Raw genomic sequence first — 14,943 nt, forward strand, 5'->3', positions numbered from 1 at the left:
AAATGCCACCTCTTCCTACCTTGGCATTAAAATCAAACAGGACAATTTTAATATCGTAGCTAGAGATTTACTCGCTAACGATAATAATACTATTCTAGAAATACTTTTAGATAACATGCAAATAAATTTTTGAAATTAATCATTTTTAACAATAATACATAAGCTTTTATTTTTCAACTAATTAAATCTATGAAGGACTTTTTTTGTCTGACTTTGCCCATGTGTCCAAATTGAATTTCAATTCATCAGCCCGACTTCGAAGAATCCGTTTCTCATTCGATTGTTTATTATACGGATTTATGACTTTTCTTCTAGGAACGTGTTTAAGTGATTTCACCCAATCCCCTGTTGATTTCAAATCCAACAAAATACTTACCATTTGATTGAGTGTTAATGACTTGCCAGAACCTGTTCCCCATTGTAAATATTTGTCTAGAGGCAGGCGAGCCATTCTCAGACCTAATCTTTTAGCTTTTGCCAGTGACAATGGTTCATTGTTCATCTAAAATAATTTTTAATGTAAAAGATAATATTTAAATGAAATGTTTTATAACACACCTTATCAACCATTGCTCCAATAATATAAATATCATCGTGATTGTATGATGTCAAGTCTGTCCGGCAGTGAGGTGTGAGATAGACAAGATTTTTCTTGGGAAATATTTCAGTGAAGCACTTTTGATGGACATTCATTGGAAACTCGGGATCGAGCATTGTTGGTATGTGTCTCTGAAGACTCTGCATAGTGGTCTTCTTCAGGTCAGCATTACAAAAGTGTATGTCAAAAGGATCATCATGCATTCGATTCTCTGCGAAACAAAGCATCAACTGCTTGGCCGCATTGACAGCTTCGCGTTGATTCATGTGTTGATCATAGGAGCAATCTATCACAATTTTAGAACCATATTGCATTGCTTGAACCAACCTTAATTTTGAAAGACATAAAACTTTATAGATTTTATTCAAACTATAGTGGAGTAACTAAAGCAGATTATTAGGGAACCCGGCCGAACAGCTCTGATTTTGATGATCTTTTTTTTTTCAAATGTCGGTAACTAAAAAAACTTTAAAGTCTATAGGTTAAAAATTGCCGATGTTGCCGTTTTGTTTTTTTAAATTAAAATTATTTTTTTTTTAACAAAACCATTTTTTTTGCTTAAATTTCATAAAATTAATTACATACACCAAAAGACTCTCCAGGTAATTTAAGGAAAAAAATATATGGGAGTAAAAACAATCTTCCCTCGTTTAAGAGATAAATGCAATTTTCTCACAAACTGACTTCAAACACAAAAAAAAATATTTTATACACAACGACAGCACCTAAAATATTTGCATACACGTTTTTAAAAAGCAAGAATCTCATTTCTATCTGTAAAATTTGAATCCACTTAATTTAATCAAGAGTTTTTGAAAGAATGGTTCTCAACTCAGAATTTTGAAAAAAAAAAAAACGTTATTAAAAATTTTTAAATGACTTTTTTTCAAACTTTTTTGTAATAAAATATGAATTTTTTTTTGAAAAATGTTTGGACATAAATATTATCAGATGAATTCCGTAGAGGAAAAGGTAATATTTATTACCGTTTTGAAAAAAAAAATTATTCCTCCAATTTATTGGATTTTTTTGATAAAAACTGAATTTTTGTATTGAAATAATTGATTTTCTCAAAGACTATGACAAATAAGAACTTTAAACTTTTGATATTTAACTTTCAACAATAAGGGCTATTGAATGCAAAAAATACTAACTTTATATTTATATATTGAACTTAAAAAAAAAATAAGATATATTTTTTTTTTCAAATTTCTTTAAAAAAAAGTTCTTCCAAAATAGAATACTTTTTCATTTTTTTTATAAACTGTAATACATATTGACATTTCCTTTTATATATTCAAATCATTATAAATGTGGCAAAAAAAAAAATTGAAAAATAAATGCATTTTATATTACGAATTTTTTTTTAAAAGGACATGTTGACATTTTTTCAATAATTTTTTATTTCAAAAATCTGAGTTAAATTACCATTTTTTCAAAACCCTTTCTTCCATTTACTTAATTTTAATTTTACAAATATGAATAAGTTTCTAGCTTTTTAAAAATGTGTATTTAAATATTGTAGGTGTTGCCGTTGTATTTAAATATTTTTTTTTTTATGTTTGAAGTCAATTTGTGAGAAAATTGCATTTATCGCCTAAACGATGGAAGATTGCCCCTCAGTCATATATAGTTGTTTTCCTTTAATTGCCTAGACAATCTTTTTGCATTAGTAAATTTATGACATTTAAGAAAAATGTTTGAAAAAAAATTTTTTTGTTCACAAAAATCTTCAATTTAATTTTTAAAAAATCAAAACGGCAACAGCGGCAGTTTTTTATCTATAGACTTTAAAGTATTTTTAATTACCGACGTTTGAAAAAAAGATCATCAAAATCAGAGCTGTTCGGCCAGGTTCCCTGATATTGCCATTTTTTGAGCTTTAGTTACTCCACTACTAACTCAAATTTGCTTACCTATTGTTATATAAACGATTTATTGTTGAATCGTAGACTCTGAGGAAAAATGTTGTATGATTGATGCCGTATATAATATGATTGTGTTCCTCATTCATTTGCCTTTCTTTATCTCTTCGTTCCGCAACTTTTAGTTGCTTTTCCAACTTTTTTTCTTGGCGACCCTCTTTCTTCTTTTCAATTTGCCACAAATATCCCAGATATTTGTATCGGGCTGATTTTGAAGGAAGTGTCAACAATTGTTCCCAATGTTGATCGCGCAAGAAACGACCGTCAGGTACTCTACGTCCCTCCTGGTAAGCTATTTCAACTTCTAATTGAAGGATTTTCAATTTTGTTTCCCGGTCGACTGTGTCCATTTCTGGATCGGGTTTACTTGTTCTTTCTTGGTTGAAGGGATTCCGCACTTTGTTGACGGCATTTTGTTGCAGATTTTCTTCTGTTGTCAAGTGTCGAATGAACTGTGGGCGAATAGATATTTGTGTTGTTGTTATTTGTTTAAGAAATGGACTGAATCCATTTAATTTGAATAAGTTTTTAAGCATATTTTGGAAAATAAAAAAATGTGAATTCGAATTAGATACTAGCAAACCGGACAGATGAGAATTTCTGTAGTAGTAGTAGTAGTAACTTTATTGAGATTTATTTTATACACTTTTGCCATATGAAAGTTTGACATTTACATTTGGAAGCATTCAGCGACGTAGTGAAATAGATTAGTTCAGATTTATGGAGAACAAGGAAATTTGGTCTCCACTCATTTTCATCACTTTCCATTAGTTACTGAATGATTTCTTTTTCCTATTGGGCTTTTAGGCAATTTGTCTGTCTTTTTTCTTTCTATCATAACTGTTTATTTATTAAAGAAGAACAAGAAAAAACCAACCAATCAAATCAAATTAATTCTGAGGAAAACAAACTCATAAGGAGGAAAACATATGCCACTCTTTTCCTCAGAATTGAAATGTCAAGTTTTTTTTCTGTTTTTTTTTTTTTCTTCGACACTGACGTTTGGCTTAAAAGCCCAATTTGAAATTTTTCGTTTCTTTTTTCACTAGAGATTAAAATTCTTTACTGTACTATTTTTGTCTCTTATGTTGTTTTTAATTTACAATTTTATCTTTTTGCGTTATTTGCCAATTAAAACAGAGTAAATCCGGAGTAAGCTCTCAAAGAGAAATGGAAAACAAGCATTCAGCCAGAAATAACAAAAAGACTTGTTCACATTTAGAAATTCAGAACCATAAGGCGCGTCCCACAAAGCGTTTGACTTTCAGAGTCAAAGTTGGACAATTTTCATAAGCACGATTTTATAAGTTTCAGAATCTTTTAGCTTCTTAAATCAATAGTACCCATAAGGTTTAGCTCTGGTTCAAGGTTCATAGATGTTAACATTCAGATGTTAAACCACTACAAAACTCCTATAAGTCACTGTGTATCTTAGGGCCAGTTGTACAAATATTTAATCCGTGGTTCACCAACTTTTATCTTCTGAATTCGGTTTTAAAATTGATTTTTAGCACTGGTTCTAAATCCATATAGGTTCAAATAGCTAAATCCATCCTTGAACCAAAGTTGATCCACTGCTAATCCGCCGAAATCGGAGGGTTAAATTCCTGATCCGAGGCTGAACCACTATTGTACAACTGGCCCTTAGGGCCCTTAGGGCCAGTTGTACAAACGTGGTTCAGCCTCGGATCAGGAATTTAACTCGCCGATTTCGGCGGATTAGCAGTGGATCAACTTTGGTTCAAGGATGGATTTAGCTATTTCAACCTATATGGACCTAGAACCAGTGCTAAAAATCAATTTTACCACTGAATTCAGAAGATAAAAGTTGCTGATCCACGGATCAAATATTTGTACAACTGGCCCTTAGTGCCAGTTGTACAAACGTGGGTCAGCCTTGGTTCAGGAATTTAACCCACCGATTTCGGCGGATTAGCAGAGGGTCAACTTCGGTTTAAGCATGAATGTGGCTATTTTTACGTGTATGAACCTTGAACCAGTGCTAGGGCCAGTTGTACAAATTGAGGGTTAACCCACGGATCAGCTGAACTCGAGTTAACTCTTGAACCAGGTTCAACTTTGAGTGGGTTGTACAGTTCCCAAGTAACAATTTTACTTGCATAAGGTCCATTTTCTTCGATTCGGTGAGCTATAGTTTGTATACGTTTAGTTTAAGGCTTACTTACGCAAATCATCCATTTTGGAAAAAAAGGAGGTCTCCTTAAGGCCATCTGGAAGTGTTTAGAAGAAGCCTTGTAAATATAAGTTAAAAAAGACTTTTATAAGACCTGTTTGAACCGTTCTAAAGAAGCCTTCTATTTTCAAGTGACACAAGGCTTTCATAAGACCTGTTCCAAGAGGTTCTTGTAAGTATGCAACGGTTTCATCTCTCAAGTATGCAATGTTTTTCACCAATAAGTATGCAAAGCTTTTATCCTGCAAATATGCAATGTTTGTAACGCTTTAGAAAAAAACATTGCATTTTTATGTAAGGTTTCAATTAGCTCCCTTTTTTCCACTCATCTTTAATATTCGAGTATGGTCTACTGGTAAGGTGCTGGCTTGGTATGCAGAGGTACGTGGGATCGATTCCTGGCCGGGCCATGTGATGAAAATAAAAAAATGTGTTCTTTTTCAATTAAAATAATATTCTCCTCATTTCAGAACAACAGAAAAAGCAGTGGAATTTCCAAAAAAGGAAAAGAAACAAATAGGAAAAAATTAAAATAAATAAAATAATATGTAGAAAATACAAAAAGAAAATAAAAAACATGAAATAAAATTCAATAAATTCTTTTCTTATATGCATTTTCTACAACATTTTCTACAACACCTACAACAACTTCTATAAGGCCTTATTATAACATCCTACGCAAGTAATCCGGATTGTGCATTAGATAAACCCTCTGCAGGAAGACCTCCGTAAGGCCATTTCAAGCTGTTTGTCACAAGCTATTAGCTTGTGGATTACCTGTGAAGGAAAGTCCTATGCAATTTCGGTAAAATGCGCCAAAATGATTTGCATAAGACCTGTCCTTCTTGTTATGAAAGCTAAAAAATAGCTTGCATTGACCCTTATGAAAGGTAAATTGTTACTTGGGTTGTGGATCAAGTAAGAGTCAGCTGAACCCCAGTTCAGGTTTATATACAAGAAAATTTTAGTATATATATACCTAATGTCACTGTCAGTTGTCCTTATTTTATAAAGCACAATAAGTGCGTGAAAATGTTTCGTCTTCTTCATTTAACTAAAACCTCATCTATAAAGGCTTGGCCACACCGGAGGGTATGCGGTAGCGGTACGGGTAGCGGTAACGATATTTGTATGAAAAAAATTCCACATCTGAACGTTGATATGTCAGTTTGGAATTTTTTTCATACAAGTACCGTTACCTCTACCCGTACCGCTAGCGGTACGTTTTCGTCTAGTGCTAGAAAAGCTATTTCTCCTGGGGCTGAACGTTTGCAGCGGTGTACACTCGCGAAGTTTTATTCATATTTCTGCTTTCGAATTAAAAAAAAAATAAAATAATTTCATAATTCCAGAATAAAACATCTCATTTTATATTAGTGAAACTAGTTGTTTTGCCCCTTCTAATCTAATGGCGGCCGGATTTGTGCATTCATTAGTGGACTAATCAGGAGGATGAGGATTGTGTATTCCATGCTTAAGACGTTGATCCGGGGATGAACCACGTTTGTACAACTGGCCCTAAAACTCAGCTTTACCACCTATTTCAGAAGATAAAAGTTGCTGATCCACGGATTAAATATTTGTACAACTGGCCCTTAGGCATTTTTGACAGCTATACATGACTGAAACTCCGAAGCTCTGGTTTATCACCAGTAGAAAAGTGAGAGAAGATGGAAACTCTCCTTACCGACAAAAAACTAAACAATAAAAAGTGCTTTTATCGATTCTACAAGACCAAGTTTTAAGGCTTGGCCACACCAGAGGGTACATACATGCTGTAGCGGTAGGGGTAATTGCATGAAAAAAAAATTCCAAACTGACACATCAACGTTCAGATGTGGAGTTTTTTCATACAATCACCCGTACCGCTACCGCATGTACCCTCCGGTGTGGCCAAGCCTCAAGCTTTTATCCAAGGTCTGCAATTCTCGTATTGAGAAAGTGGCCGTAAAACATTGCTGACTTCAAAATAAAAAAAACTGCTAAAACACGGCTAAAATACTTGTTCAACTGGTGCCCGCAGATCTCATAATTTTGGCAGTGTTCATACTTCGGAGATAATAAAATCGCACAAATATGAACTAGCCTAATCGAATATGTCATTCAAATCGTTTTCGTCTAGTGCTAGAAAAGCTATTTCTCCTGGGGCTGAACGTTTGCAGCGGTGTACACTCGCGAAGTTTTATTCATATTTCTGCTTTCGAATTAAAAAAAAAATAAAATAATTTCATAATTCCAGAATAAAACATCTAATTTTAAAACACTAAAATGGCTTTAGTTTGTGCTAGTAAGTTTTCTTTTATTAAAAATGTACTTCACTCTCTTGCAGCCTATACAAAAAATGTTCAGCAACTTTAAACAAATGATATTTTTAGGTTATGTTTAATAAAACTCTTGTATTAATTTTATATTATTTATTATTTTTGAATAAAATAAAGTTACAAACGAAGTGCCAGAAACACCAGTTATTTCACCACAATCTGGAGCAATATTTGAAAAAAGAATTATCGAAAAATACATTGCCGAAAATGGATGCGATCCAATTACTGGCAAAGAAATCAAAGTCGAAGAACTGATTGAAATCAAGACACCGCCAATTGTCAAGCCAAAACCGCCAAGTGCCACAAGCATTCCAGCTACTCTAAAAACAATGCAAGATGAATGGGATGCATTGATGTTGCACTCATTCACTCAACGCCAGCAATTGCAAATAGCTCGTCAAGAACTTAGCCATGCTCTTTATCAGCATGACGCAGCTTGTCGTGTAGTATCGAGGCTAACAAAAGAGGTGGCTGCAGCCAGAGAGGCTTTGGCTACGCTAAAGCCTCAAGCTGGTATTGCAACACCTTCGACTATACCACAGCCTGCTATTGCTGCTGAAGCAGCTGGCGTTGCTACTCAGCCAATTGAACAAGCTGGAATGAGTGCTGAGGTTATTCAGAAATTGCAAGACAAAGCCACTGTGCTAACTCAGGAGCGCAAGAAACGTGGCCGAACCGTGCCCGAAGAACTCATTACCCAGGATCAAATAAAGACTTTCCTTACTGTAGCTTCACATCCCGTAATTTTTCTTGAAAATTCTTAAGTTAGAGAAATTAGTATATTTCCTCTGACTTACTTTTGACTTAAAAACATGATATAATAAGTTTTTATATTTGTAGGGATTGCATTCGGCATCTGTGCCAGGTATTTTAGCTCTCGACATTAACAGTGCTGATCATAGTAAGATTTTGACTGGAGGCAATGATAGGAATGCAACTGTGTTCAATAAGGACACTGAACAAGTTGTTGCTATTCTTAAAGGACATACTAAAAAGATTACTAAAGTTATCTATCATCCTGATGAAGATACTGTTATAACAGCTTCTCCTGATATGTGCATTCGTATATGGAACGTTCCAACCAGTCAGACTCAACTTTTGTTGCGGTGTCATGATGGTCCCGTCACTGGACTATCGCTTCATCCAACTGGAGATTATGTTCTTTCAACATCTTCAGACAAACATTGGGCTTTTTCTGACATTCGAACTGGAAGACTCTTGACTAAGGTAATGTATCAATATTGATTTTTTTATTTGAATCATTAAATTATTTAATTATTAAAAATTAGCTTGATGTATTCTCAAGAAGCGATACAACAATCATGTTGCTTTTTGTTCAAATTTTTCTTCAGATTTCTTTTTTGTAAAGCAAGAGTCTGGGGAAGATTTATATCAATTTAGCAGCTGGATCTAATAGGTTTTGTAGACAGTAAAACTTATTTCTATCCAGTTGATTATGGACGAAAGAAAGGCAACCGATTAACCATAGCCGACAGGCCAAAGTAGAACTTCTAATTAGACTTCAACAAAAAAGTACGGAAATTTTTCCATTGTGGTACTCTTATCAGATATTATTCCAAATGGAATTAATTATATTGTCTCCAGTCTCACTTAGGTTTAACAACATTTTGCATTCGCGAAATGTTGTTCAGGTCCAGGGGAAAAACGGCACATGTCCACTTTTTGTCAAAAAAAAAAAACTAATGATGAGGTCTTGTAGTATTTAATGAGCACTATCTTATGACATCCTTACATTTATAAAACAAATTTAAGCCTTGCTGAAAAAAATAAATTGTGTGCTTTAAGTACTAAGTTGTATGGAGAACAAAAATTATAACATGCGTTTTTCTCGAAATGAGTTGGAATGGAATTGTGCTGTTTTTCCCCTGGACCGTTCAACTATATAAGTTCACTTACTAGGTTTAATGAAAAACACTTAGAAATAATATTCGGCATCTTTGTGGATAAAAACCCTGATAAAATGCCGAAGATTTAATAATAAATCATGAGGGTGTAAACAAAATATCTTTTTGTAGACAATAGACATATACAATAGGGTGTGTCAAATGCTCAACTATGAAACTTTTAAATGTATTAGCTTTTAAAAGTTACATTGCTTATCAAAATTAAATCCTGCGTTTACAATTTTCATTTTAATTAATATCTTTGATTCGCTCAAAATATAGGAAGAAATCGAAGAAATTTGGATTTTTAGAAATTTTTGAAATATGTATATGTTTTTTTTAATTGCGCCGTTTGGATACAAATAAAAAATATATATAAAATTAGTAAAGAAACTGCGAAATAATGAGCGAACTTCAACCGATTTGAGCGAGCCAAAGACGGACGATAGTATAATTTTTTTTTACATATTATTAAACCTCAGAACCTAATACAACTTTTGACCACTATTACATTGCAAAATTAGAGTACTTTTTTCGGCCATACAAAAGTGACACACCCTAATATACAATGGGTCTCATTTTCACATATGCGGCTGTCGTCTGACCAAAAGCAAAACAATTGGTTACGAATAAAAAGGAATTTAATAAATTTCAAAGAGAAATTGATCTACAGAAGCAATGCAGGTTATTCTCTATTTGACACCATTACACGAAGTAAAACTCGTCAAAGGGGGAATTGGTACAGGCAACATTATAGGTCTCAAAGCCATTGACCCGATATCGAACTCCACAGTTAAAAACCTCCTTGACATACCAATAGATTGCATGATCAAGAAATTCAATTTCGATAAAACATTCAAACTAACACCCCTATTCTGCTATTCACGTGAATCTCAGATTCATACATTCTCAATGCAAACGCTATTAAGTGGTGCACTGATGGATCGAGAACCGCTGATGAAACTGGAGCAGGAATATTTGGGTCTAGGAAACAAACTTATTATTCCAATAGGGCAGTTTCAATGCTAGGCATTGAAATCGCGAATAAAAATAAGAAAACCTAATCATTGCCATCATGTCAGATAGCCAAGCCCTACCGGCATTAACTCCAAACTTGTATGGGAATGCGTGAGAAAGCTAAATTAACTTAACAATGAACATGAAAAGACACCACCAAAACACATACTGGACAACTGCATGGCATTGATTCAGTTCTACACTGATTTGTTTTAAAATTCGCAATTATTTCAATATTTTCATAGGTCTGAATGAGTATAATACAAGCTGATATAGCTTGTAGATAGCTAGGTTATCCATTTATTATTCGGTTTGACTATCCTGTTGAGAACCATCCATCTCTAAGTAGGTACGATGCTCGTGCAATCCTTGTATGATGCTTTTTCATCTTCAGGATGAAATAGTGGCTGTGAGAAGCCTAATTTTAGGGACAAAACTTTGTTATTATTTGCTATACACAAATTTTTCATTCATGCAGAGAAATCATAGTCAGTTTCCTATTAAAACTTGTTTTTCTTAATTCTAAGATGCTGCAATTCCTTTCAATCCTTGTGAAGCATACGTTTTCTTTTTTTTTGTATATAAAACTTTTCATTTTATTCATATAGGTAATGGACACAGCTGAAGTTGGTCTCACAACAGCACAATTTCACCCCGATGGACTGATTTTTGGAACAGGCACTGACGATTCTCAAGTTAAAATTTGGGATTTAAAAGAACAAAGCAACGTTGCCAATTTTCCGGGGCATACTGGCCCAATTTCAGCAATTTCTTTCTCTGAAAATGGTTACTATTTAGCAACAGCCGCAGACGATGCATGTGTTAAACTATGGGATTTACGCAAACTTAAGAATTTCAAGACAATCCAATTGGAAGATGGTTACGAAGTTAAAGATTTATGTTTTGATCAGAGTGGAACTTATCTGGCCATTGCAGGAACTGATGTCAGGTAATAAAAGTTAAACAATACAAAATTAAGAACGATACTTAAAATGAAATAATTAATTTTCAGGATTTATTTGTGCAAGCAGTGGCAAGACTTGAAGGTATTTAATGATCATACAGCACTTGCAACAGGAGTGCGTTTCGGAAAACATGCCCAATATTTGGCTTCGACAAGCATGGACCGTACACTTAAATTATATGCTATCGAATAATTTTACCCGACAATTTACCGTATTGCATTACTTTTAATAATTAATGTTAACTTTAAAGGAGACAAATAAAATATAAAAAAAAACAAGGTATTACACTTATAAGCTGTTGTTTATTTTAATTATCATTCTGATCTTCCTCCTCCAATGTCACAACTTGTGACAGTCTAGAATAATGAATGTCGTGATCTATAAAGCAGATCACAACAATCTTCACAAAGAAGTCACAAATACGACTTTACCACAAGGGGAAGAATCAGTCTGTACATGCTATCAATATTATTATGAAAAAAGAAAATTATTTAACAAAAAAATGATAAAGATTCTAAAACAATCAAGAAGTTGCTATTTGTTTCAGCGGTCCCTCAAGGTAAGAAGCCAAAGCCATGGCTTTTTGTTTCAATAGCCCCAACCCGACGCTGTCCTTGGCATACAAGCAAAGCAAGATACTGGCAACCTAAAAAGAAATTTCAGTTATAAACACTTCGAGATATGAATGAATATTCTTACTTGAGTTATAGCAACATGACCACTCTCACAGTCCAACAAAACAAAGGTCAAATGATCTTCTCTAAAGGCGTTGCGTCCGTGTTTTTCATACGCTGCCCATATATTGCTGGCTATTGCGGCTGTAACTCTTGCATCGCGGTCCCCGTATCCAGAATATGCTAACAAAGCACCTTCTTGACTGAGGAGTCTTTAAATGAAAAAAAGAACTAACGGGTTTGTTTTTTTGTTAGGATTATAAATGTCGTATGTTTACGTACAAAGTGTTTTCCACTCCACCGGTATTGGCTTGGCTTAGAACTTGAGTAAGTGCTTTTGGTTTCAACATATTTTTATTTTATTTATCTTTTAGTTATTTTTGGGAGGATGAATATTCGAAATCGAGATAAAATTTGTAAATAAAGAAAAATTGAAAAATCAAATCAGATTTCTGATGACACTGTCACTGTGACAGATTTGTCAATTTTAAGGTTCGTTCACTGATTTTGTTCGGAACTTGATTATTTTGGACAGAATTTTTACCCCCTGAATACAATGGTAGGTCTGTTTGGGTACTGTCTAAAACAGAAATATTTCTTTCTTTGACAAAAATAATGTGCAAAACCACACCATTCCAGTGTACCCAAACAGGAATTTAGCTGAAAATGTTGAAAAAATAGAAATATTTCTGTTTTAGGCAGTACCCAAACAGACCTGGTGAAGCTGTGGCTGTAGCTTGTGGCGCACCATTGTATTCAGCCAGTTACTTTTCAGTAAGGATTTTTTAGTTCCAGATCATTGAATAAGAAGTACAGGAAGGGGTGTATATCACACCTATAGAGTTGGCGAGTGAAGCCACAAAAAAATGAAAAAAAAATAAATTTTATATAGACTGTCAAAAATTTTATATAATCTGTCAAATTTCGAGCTCGTTTTCCATGGGCGAACTTACTCTTATTGGTGATGACAAGGCGATGCAATCATTGACCGAAAATAGGTGTGTTTTTTTGTTTATCTATATAGATTTTGTGCAAAAAAACGACATCGGGATTTTTGAAATCCATGCAAACATTTGGCACCACTGTACATATACTTTGGCAGCTGTCTGTCAAAAATGTTGCTTTTGTTTTTTTTTTTATTTTAACTCCGAAGTGGGAAGGCCATTACATCCATGTTGGATGCAAACAAAAATTTTCATATGGCCATGGCATCCATGTTGGATTCAAAAAAATTATTTTTTCACAAAAAAACCAAAAATTATCTGTATATTCTTAGCTACATTTTAAGACCATGACCATTAACCCTCTACTGCATACGAAGCCAAATATGGTTTTGTCAGTTTGAAAGCTTTTTTCTCTTCTCTGTCACAAAAAAATGGTAAAGATTCAATACAATCCTCTTCTTTGTGTTTCTGAGAACCCATAGAGATAGTTTTTTCGTGTGTCCGACACAAAATATAGGTGTATTTTATGATCACAGGTGAGTCGATCAGTCGTGTGCATTGAAATCGAAAGTGTAGAATATATTCATACTTTAAGTGTTAATTACTGCGTTTCTTTGGAAAGTAAAGTGGAATTAAAAATTTATTTAGAATCGATTGTCTAATTGTGTATGCTATGAACCAATTTTTATTGAAAAAAAGTTATTGGCCTGGTCTTGGGAGGGCAAAAAGTAGGGAAGCCATATTTGGCTTCGTATGCATTCAGGGGTTGTAAATCTACACAATATGTAAAACTTTTTTGTTGGAAAATTTTGTTCCTTTACATTGTTATTTTGCTTGGAAGCTATGTTTTATTCAGAAATGGAGTCCCTTCGCTTTTAGAGACATTTTTCACATGTTAACCCCATTTCCGGCGGCTTAACCACACAAATTTCAGGGAAAGGGGGGCTCACCTATAATATTTTTCAATAATTTTATTACTTCTTAACTTTTGTAAGATCTGGGAGTGGGTGAAAATGTTGGAGCAATACTTACTTCGACAGTGGAAAGAATGTGAACCAGAAAAAAATATATTTAACGGAAAAAACAAATTGCTTTTCTCGGTTCCATGGCTTAAAATGAGCCAAATTTGAATTAATTCTTAACTTTTTGTAATGCAATGTATTTATTTTACATTATTTTGTTTTTAAATGATAAATATTTATTTTTTGATATTTTTAATTGTATTCTTTACATAATCTGAATAAATAAAATTAGTAAAATTTCTTACCCCTTAATGCATACGAAGCCAAATTTGGCTTATAAACAAATTTTTTAAACAAATTAATTAAAAAAATTTTTTTTAATGAAAACCGTTTTGAAACAACCCAAAGAACCCATGTAAAGCATTTTTTAATTTTTTCGTCCGCTAATATTAATTCATGCAGTAGAGGGTTAACATTAGTTGCGTCGTTCTTGTGTTATAAGCGTTTGAAGGTAGCCATATTGAACTTTTTTTCGATTTTTTAAAAATCAAATGTGAAAATTTTTTATTTTTATTTCTAATTTTTCGAAAAAACTTTGGTAATTTTATATACATATCTGTTCAACAATCTTATCAGGATCCATTTAAGACTTTTATCTGAAAAGTGCATTGAGTATATCTCGAGATATTAACATTTCAATGCAACCATGTCAAACAAATTTTTGATTATTTTTTTCTATGAGAGTTTTTTTCAAACCTCGTTTTCTCCGCTTTTTTTTTTTGTTAATATTTTCAGATATTTTTGTATGAACACAACAAATAAAGTACCTTGGCACTACTGTTTTTATCGAGAGAAAGTAAAATCTGGATAATTATCTGGATTTTTCAAAAATCTATACAGATAAAGTTTTTGTTGTTTTTAACACGTAAATTGTTTTGATTTCAAAAATCTCGATGTCGTTTTTTTGCACAAAATCTATATAGATAAACAAAAAAACACACCTAATGTTTCAGCTAATCTTGATGATTTTAAAACAATTTTCAGTCTGTTTTTAGTTGAGAAAAAAACAGTTTAAAATTCGTATATAATTATGATAAAAAATAGCACTTATACGGAAGTCTCTCACGAGACCAGTTACTTTTCTGTTGGCGCCCCTTGAGTGAACAATATATCTGCACTCCGACCCTTTACCAATACATGTGCATCTGTACAACTCACACTTATAAAAAGCGGCTTCACTTATTTGGATAAACATCCCTTCCTGTACTTCTTATTCAAATGTTCCAGATCTGACGAAAGGTATGTTTGTTTTTTCTTTTTTTATTTGACGACAAAAATTATTGCCTGCGTTCAATTGGAAAATTCTGAAACGAACTTGAAAATGGGGTACAGACTTAGGGGTCAAATTTAGCAATATAAAAAAAAATGAATAATACGGC

General features: G+C 33.2%; 3 protein-coding genes across 3 annotated transcripts; 1 reads left to right on the forward strand and 2 right to left on the reverse strand.

Moving 5' to 3' along the window:
- Nucleotides 1-162: 162 nt before the first annotated feature.
- Nucleotides 163-3,095, reverse strand: LOC129914697 (mitochondrial ribonuclease P protein 1 homolog). Its single transcript, XM_055994042.1, has 3 exons — nucleotides 2,515-3,095; nucleotides 559-925; nucleotides 163-502 (listed from the first exon to the last, which is right to left on the reverse strand). Exons 1-3 carry the CDS (start codon nucleotides 3,057-3,059, stop codon nucleotides 188-190), a joined length of 1,227 nt encoding a protein of 408 aa, XP_055850017.1. The 5' UTR covers nucleotides 3,060-3,095; the 3' UTR covers nucleotides 163-187.
- A 3,729-nt stretch (nucleotides 3,096-6,824) lies between these two features.
- Nucleotides 6,825-11,218, forward strand: LOC129914680 (pre-mRNA-processing factor 19). The gene is made up of 5 exons (XM_055994020.1): nucleotides 6,825-7,004; nucleotides 7,156-7,778; nucleotides 7,879-8,265; nucleotides 10,568-10,908; nucleotides 10,972-11,218. The coding sequence occupies exons 1-5, from the start codon at nucleotides 6,986-6,988 to the stop codon at nucleotides 11,114-11,116; spliced, it is 1,515 nt and encodes a 504-aa protein (XP_055849995.1). The 5' UTR covers nucleotides 6,825-6,985; the 3' UTR covers nucleotides 11,117-11,218.
- On the reverse strand, nucleotides 11,207-12,080 carry LOC129914772 (ragulator complex protein LAMTOR2 homolog). The gene is made up of 3 exons (XM_055994161.1): nucleotides 11,881-12,080; nucleotides 11,624-11,810; nucleotides 11,207-11,570 (listed from the first exon to the last, which is right to left on the reverse strand). Exons 1-3 carry the CDS (start codon nucleotides 11,946-11,948, stop codon nucleotides 11,448-11,450), a joined length of 378 nt encoding a protein of 125 aa, XP_055850136.1. The 5' UTR covers nucleotides 11,949-12,080; the 3' UTR covers nucleotides 11,207-11,447.
- Between the last annotated feature and the right edge of the window lie 2,863 nt (nucleotides 12,081-14,943).

Source organism: Episyrphus balteatus, chromosome 1, assembly GCF_945859705.1.
Source record: "Episyrphus balteatus chromosome 1, idEpiBalt1.1, whole genome shotgun sequence".
In the NCBI taxonomy this organism is placed as follows: Eukaryota; Metazoa; Arthropoda; class Insecta; order Diptera; family Syrphidae; genus Episyrphus; species Episyrphus balteatus.

Coding starts and splice junctions, on each gene's coding strand:
- LOC129914680 (XM_055994020.1), top strand. Junction 7,779..7,878: donor TTACTGTAGCTTCACATCCC/GTAATTTTTCTT, acceptor TTATATTTGTAG/GGATTGCATTCGGCATCTGT. Junction 8,266..10,567: donor CTGGAAGACTCTTGACTAAG/GTAATGTATCAA, acceptor TTATTCATATAG/GTAATGGACACAGCTGAAGT.
- LOC129914772 (XM_055994161.1), bottom strand. CDS start 11,948: ATGTTGAAACCAAAAGCACTTACTCAAGTTCTAAGCCAAGCCAATACC. Junction 11,811..11,880: donor GGTGGAGTGGAAAACACTTT/GTACGTAAACAT, acceptor TTTCATTTAAAG/ACTCCTCAGTCAAGAAGGTG. Junction 11,571..11,623: donor GTCATGTTGCTATAACTCAA/GTAAGAATATTC, acceptor ATTTCTTTTTAG/GTTGCCAGTATCTTGCTTTG.
- LOC129914697 (XM_055994042.1), bottom strand. CDS start 3,059: ATGCTTAAAAACTTATTCAAATTAAATGGATTCAGTCCATTTCTTAAA. Junction 926..2,514: donor AATCGTTTATATAACAATAG/GTAAGCAAATTT, acceptor TTCAAAATTAAG/GTTGGTTCAAGCAATGCAAT. Junction 503..558: donor TTGGAGCAATGGTTGATAAG/GTGTGTTATAAA, acceptor AAATTATTTTAG/ATGAACAATGAACCATTGTC.